The 16,934-nt window shown below is 33.2% G+C and overlaps 1 protein-coding gene across 2 annotated transcripts in view; it reads right to left on the bottom strand.

The window, feature by feature from the left end:
* Positions 1–16,934, bottom strand: part of if (integrin subunit alpha inflated) — a 77,704-nt gene that overhangs the window by 41,765 nt on the left and 19,005 nt on the right. For both annotated transcript variants that reach the window (XM_088203171.1, XM_088203170.1), the window contains exon 2: positions 13,361–13,485. In XM_088203171.1, the coding sequence (XP_088059297.1) occupies positions 13,361–13,485 (125 nt within the window). The remainder of the gene's footprint in view (positions 1–13,360; positions 13,486–16,934) is intronic.

Here is a 16,934-nt window from a genome sequence, read left to right as displayed (position 1 = left end):
AAAAAAGGTGAACGTGGCAAATTTTTATATTTCTTGTTTCAAGATGCAAAGATTTTATTTCAATTTATTCAAAAAGCTTATGATTATAAAAGTAAGCAATGATTAATTAAAATAATTATTTTTTAATTAAATAATATTTTACAGGTAAACAATTGATTTTTGGACTAGTTGGTCAAATAAATTAATATCGGTAAAAACCAAGAAAAAATTAAGAATAAATCCGAATATTGGAATCCATTTTCTATTCAATATTCGAATGTCATAAAATAATATATTTTGCGCAGCGAGAAATTTTATGATTTTTCAAGATATGCTATATATCTTGATACACAAATTACAAGCATATTGTCAAATTCGTGTCAACACGTATTTGACCTTAAGGCTATATATAAATATAATGTAATTTTAAACAAAATGAAGAATTAGCTTATTGCCTATTTTTATTTATTATTCATATTTAATATCTAATTAAAAGCCAATCTTAATAATATATTTGATTTGTTAAAATGGTCTTTATATATTTATTCCCCCAAACCCCTCTCTTATTCATTCCCATTCTTTCAAAAATATTTTATTGTGTTGGCAACATAGTGGGCAACCCTATATTATAATAATAACTATTAATTACACCCCTATCACATGAAATAGCGGCAACAACTCTTATCAGCACTGACGTCTTCGTGCTTGGCTATAAAACTCGGAAAATGTAGCAAATCAGAGCGGACGAAAACAAAAAGAAAAACATCGCTCGCTCCACCCACCTGGGCCCAGTAATCCACCCACTCTCCACCACCACGCACATTCGATTCTTTTTCACAAATCGTTACATTATATGACCGTTTTCGTCGAGCATCTGTCACGCGCCATATGTTTTCACGCGTGACGTGCTCGCTCGCTCGATTCGGCACCCCGTCACAAAAGGTTGAGAGTCGCTTTCGAAGAGCAACAATTGAAATTTTACAATAGCCGTTATGCGTGACATTAAATCAACAATAACAGTCGATCAATCAGTTCATATTGGAAAAATACATATTTACAGCGAGAGGGTTTAATTGGTTAACTGTGAAATATGATTTGAGGGTCAAAAGCTAAAATGTATAAGAAAGTTAATATCAGGGTTGACACTATTTGTAAAACTTATTTTATTAAAATTTTTTCAAGCAACATATAATTTATTCGCGATACACAATAAATTTAAAAATGTATTAGTAATAATAGCTAGTGAAAAATAATTTTATTGAAAAAAATGCGTTAAATATTTTTTTCTTTCTTTAAAAAAAAACTCTTTTCAAGAAAGCCTGCAATATGATAAAAGATATGCAGAACAGTTATTATTATCTATAAACTATTCCCAAAAACATGTCACAATAAATTGTTATTAAATTTTTAGAGCACATTGTGAGTAACATCAATAGCCAATTAAACAACAAAGCAAGTGTTTTTTTTTCAATCTAACTCAAGGGCTTCTAAAGTTTTTCAACTCTCAGCGCCCTTGCTGAATCTATGTTTTCCCGAGGCGTACTATTGCAAATCATAACAACTGTACTTTGTAAAGCAGCGAATATTTTGTATCATTGAAAGGCAAGATGAAAATAAAAACAGTAAGTACCACTTTTCAAATGCTTCCAAAAATAGTTACGTAATAAGTGAGTGCCTAAAGGCTTCAATGAATAGTATGCATGCAACAACTACAGATGAAAATATTTTTAGCAAAGTTCATTCTGAAATGAAATCAATTAAAATGTGATATTTTTGCGGAACAGGCTAAGGCTTAATTAGAAAAAAAAGTGGAAGGCTTGAGGACCTCCCGCGGACATCATCCCTGCGCCAACTTTTCCACCACCGCTCGGCGAAAACATCTCGCTATTTATCGTCTCTCGCAATTGTAATATCTATTAAAATTTTAACTAGATTCCACTAAGCGTCACATCCCTAGGGTTTTCAAACCTTAAAAATCGTATTTTATATATTTCATTATTATATAAATATATCTATAAGAAATTATTAAAACAATTCTTATAAATAATAAACTTTTAAAATCTAATAAGGTTAATATCAGTACATGTATTGAATTAATATCAATTAAATTCCATTTAATTATAAAAAATAAATTTCAATAAAAAAAATCTAGTAATAAATATAAATACATAATTTTACTTAAAATTAAATCTGGCAAAATAAAATATATTTCATCAGATATAATATAAAAAAAAACAGTTTATTTTTTGTGATTATATTTAATGATCATTAAATTATTTAATGAAAAAATGGCTTGAATTTTTGTGTAACATTTTGGACTACAAAGAGTTAAGCCAACATCAACGGAAAGCGAGTATTTTCAACAGAAATAGATTTATCTGATTCGTCCTAAATGCCTTGGTGTTACCCACAAAAATTAAATATGTATTTTAATTTTTATAATATAATTTTACAATTGTTTATTAAATGAGAGAAAGATGCAATTAAAAGCAATACAAATTATTTACATATCAAAGCGTGACAACCCTAGACAAACCATGCGATTGAAATGAATGAAAGGCGAGATAAGCAAATTATCTCGAAGCTATTCATCGTCTGTCTGTCTGATCAAGTTATTAAATCTAAGGCGCTTAGATTGTCTAGTGGAAATAGAAGACGTAGGCGGGACAACTCTTGCACCAGAGCCTAACCACTACCAATCAATGAATTCATTGACTAATCCGACAACAATTAATACACTTGTACTAACTTTATAGATAAAACACACACAATAGAATTTATAAATAGTACGACCGATAGCGAGAAAAGGTCAATATCACGCCTTGTTGTGTCGGATGAATGATTTTAATTGTTTACAATTGGCGTTACTACTTACTCCCCTGACTTTATTAAGTCTCCTCAATCATAAAAAGGCTGCCCTGCCATAAATTTAAGACCGTAAAAAGTGTCAGCGTTTAATGGGACGAACGTCCGTAATTTATAGATGTGCCGTAGAGGTTAAAATCGTGATGTCACGTAAGTCTCGAACCGAAAATTGGGAAACTTTATGCGACCTCAGACGCCTTTAAAAAAATTGCATAATGCATAATATGAGAGAATACGTGATAAAAAGTCTTACAATGTAGATAAAACAAGTACCTGAGTCATTACGAGATAATTTGAATGATTACGACTGATAAAGCAAAAGGCGAAAGATTTATCTTATTAGTCATTCGGTATAAGCCAAACATGTTATGCTTCCACTTCACTCTCCGAAAGTAGGCGACAGTTGGCCAAGGACGGGAAATATAATGTGAAAATTCGGGCTTACTTCGGTCGAGCTCGGTTGTCCCCGCGCTAAAATCTCTCGCAAGTTCTCCGAGGTCACCGCGAACGGGAGGTAAACTGGGGGTAATTTTGGTCGAGGCGGCCGACTTCGTCGCCTCCGAAAATTCCCTCGCTTTCCGAAAGTAATACCCGAAGACGCTTCGAGCGCGAGCGGCGAGATACTTCCCCTTTCGCTCTCTCGCGTGACGAGAGAGAGAGATAGAGATGGTTTATCGCAAACTGAGATAGAACGATTCAATTTTAATATGGGCGTCTTCACGATCGCGCCACTGTTTGGTATTTTTGCCCGATCTGGACGGCCAAAATTATTTCACCACTTTAGTTGATTCCATAAGTGCTCTTAGTCAAATATATAATATTATAAGTGCTAAAAAATACAATTATTTAAAGTATTTCTTTAATTGTAGGCCCGAGGAATAGGAATTCCGTGTTGAACGGTCGTGCGAATTTCGCCGCGTAGCGTAAAAAAAAAAATTGTATATGTCACAATTTTGCTGTTTTTTATTAAGAAAAAGTATTTGACTAGCATTTTATCATACTCGGTATCGTTTTTTTAAATATGTATATATTTAGTCATTCCAAACAAATTTTTATTTTATTTCATTAGTACGCGATCCACAATTTGACGTTTACTGATTTTACCACGGTAACCATATTATTAAAAAATTACAATCATTACAAAACTGTATTTTAAATTTGACGTTAACATTTCTTTAATTGTAGGCCCGAGGAAGAGGAATTCCGTGTTTAACGGCCGTGCGTAGCGTAATAAAAAAATTTAGCCGCGTAGCGTAAAAAAAAAAATTGTATATGTCACAAATTTGCTGTTTTATATTAAGAAAAAGTATTTGACTAGCATTTTATCATACCCGGTATCGTTTTTTTTTTAAATATGTGTATATTTGGTGATTCTGAACAAATTTTTAGGTCGTAACTTTCGCGACTAAGCCCCGTCCCATTTTTAAGAATAATACATTTTTAAGGTATGCAATGTGTTAAAAACCGCAAAAATCCGCAGTCAATTTTGCATGTATCATAAAGAGAAAGACCTAAGCTATATATTGTATATAAAATCTCAATTCAGCAAATTGACTTTCCATACTTTTCCTTAAAAAATAATAGAAATTATTCATTAGTTGCACACTTGAACGTTTCCTGTTTATTATTTATTAGTGACAGTGAAGCCTCGATTCAACATAAAATGTCTTATTTACTAACATTGATCTATTCCGGTGCATTGCAATCATCCACCATCTCCTTTTTCTCCATTTGGCTTTAATTTTTTTTGTGTTTAAAACACGCACGTAGTTATAATACGCGAGGTTGAGAAGCGTGCACGCGTATGAAATTCCCGGCTGTGCGAACGCTATTCGAAAAACTGCGACCTTGACCGACTTCGGTCGAACTTCCACTAGGACAACTTTCGGAGAGTGAAGTGCGGGTATTAGATTGAAGCGAATACTTTCTGAAAGTAAATTAATGATTCATCGTTAAATTTGCAATCAGCGTAGAAAAAAATGTAAAATTAATATAATTTAACATTGTAGTGTTATACCCGCACTTCACTCTCCGAAAGTTGTCCTAGTGGAAGTTCGACCGAAGTCGGTCAAGGTCGCAGTTTTTCGAATAGCGTTCGCACAGCCGGGAATTTCATACGCGTGCACGCTTCTCAACCTCGCGTATTATAACTACGTGCGTGTTTTAAACACAAAAAAAATTAAAGCCAAATGGAGAAAAAGGAGATGGTGGATGATTGCAATGCACCGGAATAGATCAATGTTAGTAAATAAGACATTTTATGTTGAATCGAGGCTTCACTGTCACTAATAAATAATAAACAGGAAACGTTCAAGTGTGCAACTAATGAATAATTTCTATTATTTTTTAAGGAAAAGTATGGAAAGTCAATTTGCTGAATTGAGATTTTATATACAATATATAGCTTAGGTCTTTCTCTTTATGATACATGCAAAATTGACTGCGGATTTTTGCGGTTTTTAACACATTGCATACCTTAAAAATGTATTATTCTTAAAAATGGGACGGGGCTTAGTCGCGAAAGTTACGACCTAAAAATTTGTTCAGAATCACCAAATATACACATATTTAAAAAAAAAACGATACCGGGTATGATAAAATGCTAGTCAAATACTTTTTCTTAATATAAAACAGCAAATTTGTGACATATACAATTTTTTTTTTTTACGCTACGCGGCTAAATTTTTTTATTACGCTACGCACGGCCGTTAAACACGGAATTCCTCTTCCTCGGGCCTACAATTAAAGAAATGTTAACGTCAAATTTAAAATACAGTTTTGTAATGATTGTAATTTTTTAATAATATGGTTACCGTGGTAAAATCAGTAAACGTCAAATTGTGGATCGCGTACTAATGAAATAAAATAAAAATTTGTTTGGAATGACTAAATATATACATATTTAAAAAAACGATACCGAGTATGGTAAAATGCTAGTCAAATACTTTTTCTTAATAAAAAACAGCAAATTTGTGACATATACAAATTTTTTTTTTTACGCTACGCGGCGAAATTCGCACGACCGTTCAACACGGAATTCCTATTCCTCGGGCCTACAATTAAAGAAATACTTTAAATAATTGTATTTTTTAGCACTTATAATATTATATATTTGACTAAGAGCACTTATGGAATCAACTAAAGTGGTGAAATAATTTTGGTCGTCCAGATCGGGCAAAAATACCAAACAGTGGCGCGATCGTGAAGACGCCCATATTAAAATTGAATCGTTCTATCTCAGTTTGCGATAAACCATCTCTATCTCTCTCTCTCGTCACGCGAGAGAGCGAAAGGGGAAGTATCTCGCCGCTCGCGCTCGAAGCGTCTTCGGGTATTACTTTCGGAAAGCGAGGGAATTTTCGGAGGCGACGAAGTCGGCCGCCTCGACCAAAATTACCCCCAGTTTACCTCCCGTTCGCGGTGACCTCGGAGAACTTGCGAGAGATTTTAGCGCGGGGACAACCGAGCTCGACCGAAGTAAGCCCGAATTTTCACATTATATTTCCCGTCCTTGGCCAACTGTCGCCTACTTTCGGAGAGTGAAGTGGAAGCATTAAATATAAAGGGTCATAAAAATGCATGCCTTCCGACGTGCCATAAAAATATATAAAGCATTTATGGCGTATATTGAAGGATTTATGAGCTTGGGTCGTATATATTTTTTAGTATCCTGCATAGATGAGTAAAATTATGTCCGGTCAAATAATGAAATATACAACCATAAAAATATTATGTAAAGTAATATTTGAACAATGTGTTATAGTCGATTTAGAATAGATTTTTAAATAAGATTTTGCAGAACCTTTACAGGGAGATAAAATTAAAATATTTTAAGAACGTGTTTATGAATATGTACTTAGTACAAAATACGTATTTTTTCTGAGCCAATACAACATGAACTACACATTTTAAGATGACACGATACGAAGGGAGTAGGAGTTTAATCTGTTGCCTCCCACCTAATCGAGTCCAACGTACGACAAACACAGTTTTTTATTAATTTTCTCATTACCCAAACTATATATTCTTACTGTACTTTTTTGCAATCCAAAGAACAAGACCCATTCATCTGTGCCCACCATCTAACATGTCTAATTAGCGAGTGGGCATACGCGTTTTAGGCATTTCCTGCACACTTCCACTCACAGTTGTGCAATTGCACTCAGATGTCATCCTGTTTCCAACTTATACCTGTCATTATCGATCTCTTCCGATGCGTGAATGTATAAACAATACGCACAATGAACATATGGTTGTTAATAACGCATTATTGTGCTATTGATCCAGCCATAAAGCCGCATAACTAATGTGACACACCTTTCGCGATTAAGGCGCTTATGTACCTTCGATGTGAATGGTTTGTACCACAATTATGAAATAGGACTTTTAGAAACAAAAAATATAAATAAAACTGTAAATGTCTGTAGGACTTCGATAGTTTAATCTCGACAAAAGAGTCGGTTGAAATTGATAAAATAATGATAATGCATGTCAAATCTATGCATGCATACAAACATAAATTAAATATTATAGTGACAAGTATAACAATTGTTATCCCGATTTGTTCATACCTTATAAACCAGAGCTGTTTAAACTTTTAATAGTGGCGATCAATTTTTATATATAAAAAATCATCGCGATCCACCAATATGCAAGGGGTAAATAATATTTTTTTAACCTTACAAAAGCAGTACATAAAAATAACAATTAAAATAAAAAGTTGCAGCATAGTAAATACTACATTAGATCAAATATTATTCTCGAGAGATCGTTGATCTGCCCAGATTTGACAATATTTTTTAAAACAGGATTATTAGATGAACGGATAAACGTCAATATGTTCATCACTCAAATAATTTAATACAGGGAAATTGCTTTGTAACGAATCTAAAATTTGTACCCAAAAAAGTTTTATAATAAATGTTTTCATTGTAACGAAGACTGATCTCAGAATAACGAAATATTTTGATCCGAATTCGTCCTTGACTTGGCGTGTGCCGGATGTGTTCACAAGCGACATTCATTCGCCGACCCTCAAACTTTTTTATAATTTTTTTTTAACAAATTTTATTGTGTTACAGTATCATTAAAAATGGACACAAACGATCTGCCAATATTGTAAGAGGTTATTTTGATGCTGTAGTAATATGCTAAATAAAAATTAAAAAAAATAAATCATCTTCTTTACATTCAATATAACACGTGACATTTTTAAAATTCTAAATATAGCTGGCATTGGGATCGTGCACTGAGAAATATACCGTAGCACGAAAACGGTTTAAAAACAACATTTATCCTAATGCCTGCACTACGCTCTCTGGAAGATGACCAAGGTTGGGCAAGGACGGAGAATATAGTGGGTTACTTCGGTCGAGTTCGGTTCTGTCCGCTCTAAAATCTCTCGGAAGTTGTCCGAGGTTACCGAGAACGAGAGGTAATGTGGGGGTAATTCAGTCGACTTGGTGCTTCGGAACAACTTGGCAAAAGGACCGGAGTCGGAGCTGCTCTTTCGAGCGCGAGCGGTGAGATACTTCCCCTTTCGCTCTCTCGCGTGATAAGTGACGAGAGTGAGAGAGATAATGATATGGTGTTTCGCAAACTGAGATAGAACGAGTAACTCGGTGCAATTATAGTATGCGCGTAGGCGTCCTATGGTTAACACGCATGGCGAACGCTGCATCGTGGTCACATGATCAAGTTATAATACCACATGCTTATCGGGGACTTCAATAGACTCTTACTGACATGTTTGAATAGTTTAGGGCACCAAAAAGGATTAATTATATTTTTGATAGTATTATTATTTTAACAGATATCGTTATTATATTTTTTTTTCATATAAAATTAAATAATTAAAAAATAATTAGTGGTGCTTGATTTTGCTAAAAAAATCGTTTCGAATATCCTTTGTATTTTCCTAGATCGGTTTATATACATGTCACACCATAACGAATTCTTATTTAGAATCGATGGCGACAAATTCTAGGATAGTCACAGATGTAGTGTTCGTATTCTGAAGTATCATTTTTATGCCTTATGGCATTTTGCAAAAGCCGACAAAGATTTTGCGTAAATTGAATATTTACGACCGAAAAGTTTTTACTGATATTGTATTAGTGAGTGCCCACACAAACTTTTATAATTATCAGTAGCGTAATTTTAATAATATGACAATTTAAAAATTGCGATTATTTGGCACATTTTTCGATCGCGCGCAAATATGCCGGCTGTGCGTGACAGAAGCCGCCGTCCATACGTCTTTCACGGCCGCCGTCCGGACGGCATATGAAATTTGCGACAGTGTGGTCGCTTACTCGAAGTCGTAGGCCTCGACTTCAGTTGTAACTTCGATTCGGACAACTTACAAAGAGTGTAGTGCAGGCATAAGTAATACAAAAAAAATATTTATGTTCCATTATTCGTGATAATATGTCTTTATTTTTTTGTTAAACTCATGACTAGAGCTAAAAATATTATTTAAAATTATTTTTTACAATTACTCGTTAAATATTGAATTCAATTATAATTAGAGAGGGTTCTTAACATAATTAACGTTCGGGCGCGGCTCTTTTCATTTAATGAATTAAAGTTTTTTTAAACATAAGCACATAATCATTACAGGAAATAAACATGTCAATTTACATATTTTTATTTTTGCATACAACATATTTCAACATTTTGTGTAAATCGTAAGTCACCTGCGGCTGGACATTGCTTGCCATGGCATGCATAAAAGAGACATCATTTAGCAGGTAGTGGAATTTGCCCCCCCCCCCCGCCGCTTGAATTGGGCCAGAAAAATGCATGTCTGAATCTTAATAAAAGCAAAATATTTACAAAACACAACAACTGACTTTTGCCCCTCCCCCTCCCCCCCGAAAAAAGTTGAAATGACAGAATTATCAGGTTGTGTGAATGATGGAACATTCCCACGGCGACGGCGCCGACACAGTTTTATTGCTTTTGGTGTGAATTTTTGACTTCTGAGAAGTGATTTTTGCGCTCTACTATTAGCCAATATTTGTTTAAGAACTACTTCATTTGATTTTCATTTATTGTAAGCCGTAATATTGTTTAAAAAATACTTAATATGAACGCTAGATAACTGAGCGTTTCCACTGTGACTGTGGCGGCACAATTTTATTGCTTTTGACGTGGTTTTTAAGCAGAATTATGGAAGAAATAGGCATGTCATTAAATGAAATACTATGCATTTTATTAGAATCGAAATATTTAAAAAAACAACCACTGACTGGCCAACTTTTACCCCACTCTGAAAAAAATTGAAATGTCGTTCCTGTTCCTAAAAAGGTAATAGAAAAAGCATGACAAATAGCTTATTAAAGATATTTAAACGTCCTACATTTGAGTACAACTTCTACGATAAAGTGATCTAATGTACGCACGTATACACTAACTCGAGTATTGTACTTTTACGCACGCTAAAACAATATATGGATGTTATAAACAGCTTTGAATACAGAACGTCGCGTCTGCTCTATAAGTGATCAGCAAACAAATACGCAATAGTTACCGACTGGCTTACAACCACGACATACAGCGCCACGTGAAAGAATATACGCAAGAGCATATCCGTTAATTAATCCTCTTCGCAATCAAATATATTTAGAACAGGATATTTAACACTACATTTCAACGGTATTGATTTTTTCTATCCTTTTATGGGCAATGTTAAAATATGAGCAATGAATAATAAAATTTTGACTTCTGACTTGCACCCATCGTTATTGGACAAGTTTATCACAAGATGGATGATATTATATATAACCTTCATAGATTTATTACATTATATTGCTTCATCTTTAATTCAGCGTGTATCTATGTCGTACACCCTTTCAGAATTATCAATGCTGTGATAAGCGCCACTTATTATAAAGCGACACATTCCAGAATGCCACGATGATATCATACACGCTAAGGATGTGTCAGGTAATGCAGAAGTCGATTTCGTATGTTTTTCTCGAATCTGTGAGTAGGCGGAAGGTGATATGTGGGTGAGTTGCCTCCGCAGACCAACAACTGTCGACATGGCGTCCCGACGCCCACCGCGAAAGAAACTCGAGCAACTCACAATGCCCTTCAGAAACACCATATTGCCATTTATGACCGAATCGCGTATGAATATACAACCAGCTTAGTATCGCCGTAAGGTTAAGGACGACAATGAAACCAAAACCACTATGCAAAACCGATTTATCGCCTATGCATAGTTCTAACCTTTGTAACCAGAAAAGGTTTTCACAATGGCGAGTTAACGATCTAACTGTTTCACAGTTCATGTGGCAAATTGGCGTACACCTGTAAACAATGGAGGTTCATACGTAAAAGTCCAACTTCCTCCATTGATCGGAAATGGCTTGGATGTCCTCTTTTTTCGCATACAAAACGATGAAAAGAATGACGGGAAATGCTGCGTCATTCGATGCTTAAAAATATTTTTAGAAACGATTTATATGTATTGATTAATTTAAAACACCTTTGGGTGTCATTTAAGAGTACTGATACGTTCTACAGGGTGAGGCAAACTCCCTCAACCATTTCTAGCAAATGCAAAATACTTTTCTCTACCGCTTGAATTTCGATATTACTAGATCTTTTAAATATTCATTAGATATAAACTTTTATTTCTCCCACTTCGTATGTTCCTGAATAAGCTGAATCAAAGGCAATTTAGCTTGTTTTAAAGAATAACTTATTAACCTATTATTATACAATTGTTGCAATCCAATTGCTACTATAGATCATTTTCAAACCAATATAAGAGAGGTTAGAGAAAAATTTAATTAAAATGTTTGTATAAGATAACAAAAAAAAAATGCTTAGAAAAATATTTGTGAATAGAATGTTTATCTGCCGTATCTACTATGATCGAAATTCACAGAATTCGTTCGTTGAACGAAACAATAAAGGCTCATAAGTGTATCAACTTCGTTCCAAACATTATTAGAGATTGTATATACAATAAATTCGATAAAATTATGTTTTATAATGTTCCATAAATTTTGCTGAATAAATTCAATCGCAGCTGATCTTAATTATGGTGATTTAGAAAAGCTGAAATGACGTCCCTGATCAAAAAATATGTAATATTAATTTAGACATTTTTCTTTTGAAAATGAAAATAATTATTATTGAGCAATATTTTAATTTATTAATTTGTGGCTTAATTAGTTAAATTAATTAATATCGGGGAAAACCGTGAAAAAATTAACGAATGTATTCCAATACTTCATCCATGTTTTATTTAATATTAGAATAGTTGAAAACTAGTCAGGACATATTCATTCGAATCACAGTAACATTTTTTTATATCGTTTCAATAAATTTGATAGAATAACTAAGAATTTTAATAGAAACCTTTTGTGATAAAATTTTAACCTGGAAGCTGAGAGAGTCCCTGAATTTCATCCTTCTCGAAACTTAACATTAACAACAACAGGATTGATCAATGACAATTTATAATAATAATATAGTGAACGATTTTTCCTTACGATAATTGCCAACCCCTGACCTTAGAGATTATGCTCGTTCATTAAGGCGTCTTGAATTATGAAATGGAATGCGATGACCGGTCATTCTGTTAATGACCGTTGAACCGGAACGAATGGTCCCGAGATCAACACAGACTCAATTGTCTGCTCGATTAATTAACTGAGTGCATTAAGATTCGATCGAGTAGATGACAAATAGTGAACAAGCTTTTAAGGATTCTCCGGTAAACTAAAGAACCGCACGAAATCCAATACTAGTATTATGCAATGGGACATTTAGCGCCCTCCATGTCCTAACAAGGATTCTTGAAAGGTGATCCAATGCTTGGGTTACACAAAACGTTTGTGTAACCCAAGGTATTATCCGGTAAATATACAAGGGAGACTTTTTAATTATTATATTTATATTGTAGGTGAAAATGTGTTGAGATATGATTTCATTGAAACGCCAGAGCAAATATAACTTCACTGTATCACAAATATTGAAATCAGCTAATATTTTAATTATGCTATTTTAGATACATATCCAACATCCTGCAGATTGTTTATACTTTCTATTTTTTTTTGCGATCAACCATCGCTCTCTCTTTTGATTCATTGAAATACTATTTTTCATCAGTTATAGAATTGATTATTAGAGAGTTTTTCTGCTCACATTGAAGATTCGTATACTGTCTATTTTTTGTGTGGAATTACTTTTGGCCGCACCGCCGTGATTCATATTATAATGATTCATGTATCCAGTTTTATACATAATATGTAACCTCATTCGTATCAATTAGTTCTCGTGCGGTATCCCGCTGCGCCCCCGCGGGGCGACTTCCCACTTTCATCCCCCGTTAATTAATAACGAAATCGGGAAGGCATCATGATTTATAGGTTCCTTCCCCCTTTCCAGGTGGGCCGGTCGTTTGTGAAACGTAATCATGCCATTATTCATAGCCACGTATAAACATAACGGACTCAATCGAGGTAACATAACCTAAATAAAAATAGATACTCACTGCTTTTATCGAAAGAAACTTCCACACAGGCGTTATCCTTGTCGGGTTCGCAACGGTAGACTACTCCACCGTTTTTGATGTCTTCTCTGAGGAAAGATTGAGCTTTCGGTGCTCCTACCATCATCCTGCAATACGAAATAAAATATGTTTAAAACAATACTTAGTTTTTGTTAGTATGCATGATTATTAAAAAAAGTGGCATTGCTTATTCAGAATTAATTTTATGGCATCCCAGTAAAAGCAGATTCACATTTTTATTATTATATCCTTGAACCAAAATCATATGATACCAGTTGCGTAACGTCATCATCGGGAATGCGAATGAGAGATGGACATTGACGAAGACAAAAACTCGTCAAGTTTGCAGTCAGTGGTCATCTTTGGACATCCATTGCGGAGGCAGGTCTGGCAACTGTCCGTTGGGTGAACGACTCCGAGACGCTGACAATCAGCTCAATTGTGACAATCGAACAGTACTAAGAGTAATTTGATGGATCAAGAGACATGCTAAATCATTGCGAAGAGAAAAGCCAAAGATCGTAGAAAGATTTTTTTTAGTTGTGTAGAAGCACTCTTCGATTACTTAAGAGAAGACAGAACGAATGAAAAAATTCAAGTGTCTTATGCTTAATTTTTTGCGACAATTCGTACCACATTCGTCAGTGGAGGACAAGCAATAATTTCCAAAACGGCACTGTACGTATCGTACCATTTTTGGAATAAGGACATATGGACACAAGGAGTGGATTTTACCGTTCTGCTGTTCGATGGCTCATTTATGCTTAGTTATTTCGATTTTTTTTCACAGTTTATATAAATATTGGGTTCAGTGATTATTGCGCAAACAACAAAATTTTGATCATATATGTATATTTAAGAATACGTCAATATATAAAAAAAACAATATTTGTATTATATATATAACAGATGTTACTATGATTTTAATTTAAATATATCATGTCTTAAAAATATTTTACAATTATATTAGTAATTTACATTGATATGATACATTTTATAATTACATAATCTTTTACTTAAAAATAGAGAAAAATTTAAAGCAATTGAAATTAAAATTCAATCAAATATGTGCAGAATTTTCATTTGCGCAATAATCCGATAACTAATTATTGGTATACATGTGAAGTCCTCGTTTGTCTGTGTCTGAAGGATCTAATCATCTCCAAAGATCGGGCTAAAAAATTTACGTGAAGAGAGAAGCGACTGCATTATCGGTACTCTCCATCTTTCCATCAATAGTCTGCTTAAATCAACTTTGTGAGAGGATTAACTGTTTTAGGCGCTGCCTAAATGAGGTTTCGTGCTCTGCAACAACCAATTACAAATATTTGGGGGTGTAATTTGATTTGATTTTTTACATTAACGTTTTTTGTTGCGTGGCCGTATAAACCGGTGTGTAAAATATGTTCTGCCTGAAGGCTTCCGATTTCAGCTGTCATGCATTTAACTCTTTAATGAGTATTGCCGTACATGTACGGTGGTCGATCTTTCACTGTTTTGAGAAACCCCAGATAGTTATATATTATATAATACATATATAATTGAAAAAAATAATAATAAAAAAAAAATTAATTTAAATTAATGTAAATAATTTCTTTAGAAAATAATACCAATAAATGAACTACTTGAAAAGTATCGCCGTACATGTACGGCGGTCGATCTTTCACTGTTTTGAGGTACCCTATTTACATTGTATATAACTAAAAAACAATATAATTTTAATTTTTGTAAATGATTTCTATACAGAATAATAAATTTAAGAGTACGAAATAAATAAACATAATAAGAAATATTTCATAATAATTTTTTAAAAAAATATTAAAAGCCTCTGTATTGCCATAAAAATTTCCATAAAGTCGAATCTTATGTAATAAATATTAAATTTAATAATATGAAATTGTTGAAATAAATTATTACAATATACTAATACACAAAAGAGTGAAATAAATCAAAGTAATAAAATTAATAGAATCACTGAATTTTTTATTATTATTTGCTATAAATGCAATATTAAATAATAATAAATAAATAACAATAGAAATAATTATGGAAATATACGTAAAATTAACTCACTACTCAAAGGGTTAAAAAGTACGAAATAAATTAACATAATAGCAACTATTTGATATTAATTTAAGCCTCTGTTTTGATATAAAAATATCCACAAAGCCGAAAAATACATAATAAACATGTAAAATAAATTAACGAAATTTAATAACAGAAAAGAGTTAAAATAAATTAATAAAATATACTGATACAAAAATTCAATATAAAATAATAATAAATAAATATCAACTTAATTAAAGTAACTCATTTCCATGTGTATATTAACAAGCTAACAAGTGTGAAAAAACTAATTCAATACTCATAGGGTTAAGTATGATTTTAGCTAATCTCTCCATTGCCACGTATGGTAAGCCGAACAACCTACCGCTGCGTCGCAAAGGCTAATGATTTAATTATGGCGCTTTTAACGCGTAAGAAGTTTTTCTCACGGTCCATTTCAATAAAAATTTGGTCAAAAGACTCCACATTTTATATTTTTTTGTAACGTTAATATATTAATTTAAACTATAAATTATATATTTACAAAACAATAGCAATTATTATACTTATCGAAATATATAATAAGTTTTTTTATAGCTCTTCGTATATTGTTTATGACCTATGTAATAATAGGTCATAAACAGAATAATCTAAATTTTCGGATTTAGTGCACGATTTTACTTACTAAATGTTTGTCAAATGTAATGGATAAAAATCGCTGTTAATTATTGTAATCACACAAACGAAGATGTTCGTAAAAACTATTGATGGTGTCATTTTAAGCACGAATCTTAGTTACATCATATATGCGAGAGGTAATACAATAAGTGTAATATGAAACGATTCGGATGTTTCTTTTGTAATATATACTTCTAACATTCAAACAAAACACATTATAAACCCCATAAAAATACTATCTACGAATGATATTGGATATATTTTGTTAAAAGCCTTATAGAACGCGTGCTGAATATAAACTTCAAATTAACTGAGTTTGACATTCTTTAGTAAATCTTCTATTAGAACTGCTTCTGAGGGTTGAACCTCATCGAAAGTAGTAATGTTTACAAACAACCGAGTCGTAGCATTATTATTGTTATTTCGTCGAGGGCGGTGTTGATGGGTTGAGGATGCAGCGGTCGAAAACAATCGGCATTCGAGTCACGCGCAGGCCGCATAGCGGAAACGGCTGGTCCAGCATTCGCTCTCTCCTTGTGGGAATCTTGTGCCGTAATACAGTTATTCCACAATCGTATCGTCGCCGAGAAGAATTGACTGTTGATGTTGATGACACCGAACGGCATTTGTTTTGTATCAAAGATAACTATGTCGCTACCATTAAATAACTACAAATGTTTGTAAGAAAAGTGTGACGCGACACATTCTAGCAGCTTAGGGTTGAATGCAGAACAAATTTGCAACAAGGTTGAGTTGGAAAGTTGATGAAATTTGCATTACAACATAGTTTTGTAACTTGTTAACAGCAGGTCAGTTGATTGTATGCCTATTA

Source organism: Plectrocnemia conspersa, unplaced genomic scaffold (assembly GCF_051122295.1).
Source record: "Plectrocnemia conspersa isolate PC_06_02 unplaced genomic scaffold, ASM5112229v1 ptg000014l, whole genome shotgun sequence".
NCBI lineage: Eukaryota > Metazoa > Arthropoda > Insecta > Trichoptera > Polycentropodidae > Plectrocnemia > Plectrocnemia conspersa.
The sequence above is the reverse complement of the archived record's forward strand: the minus strand, read 5'-3'. Positions and strand labels throughout refer to the sequence as shown.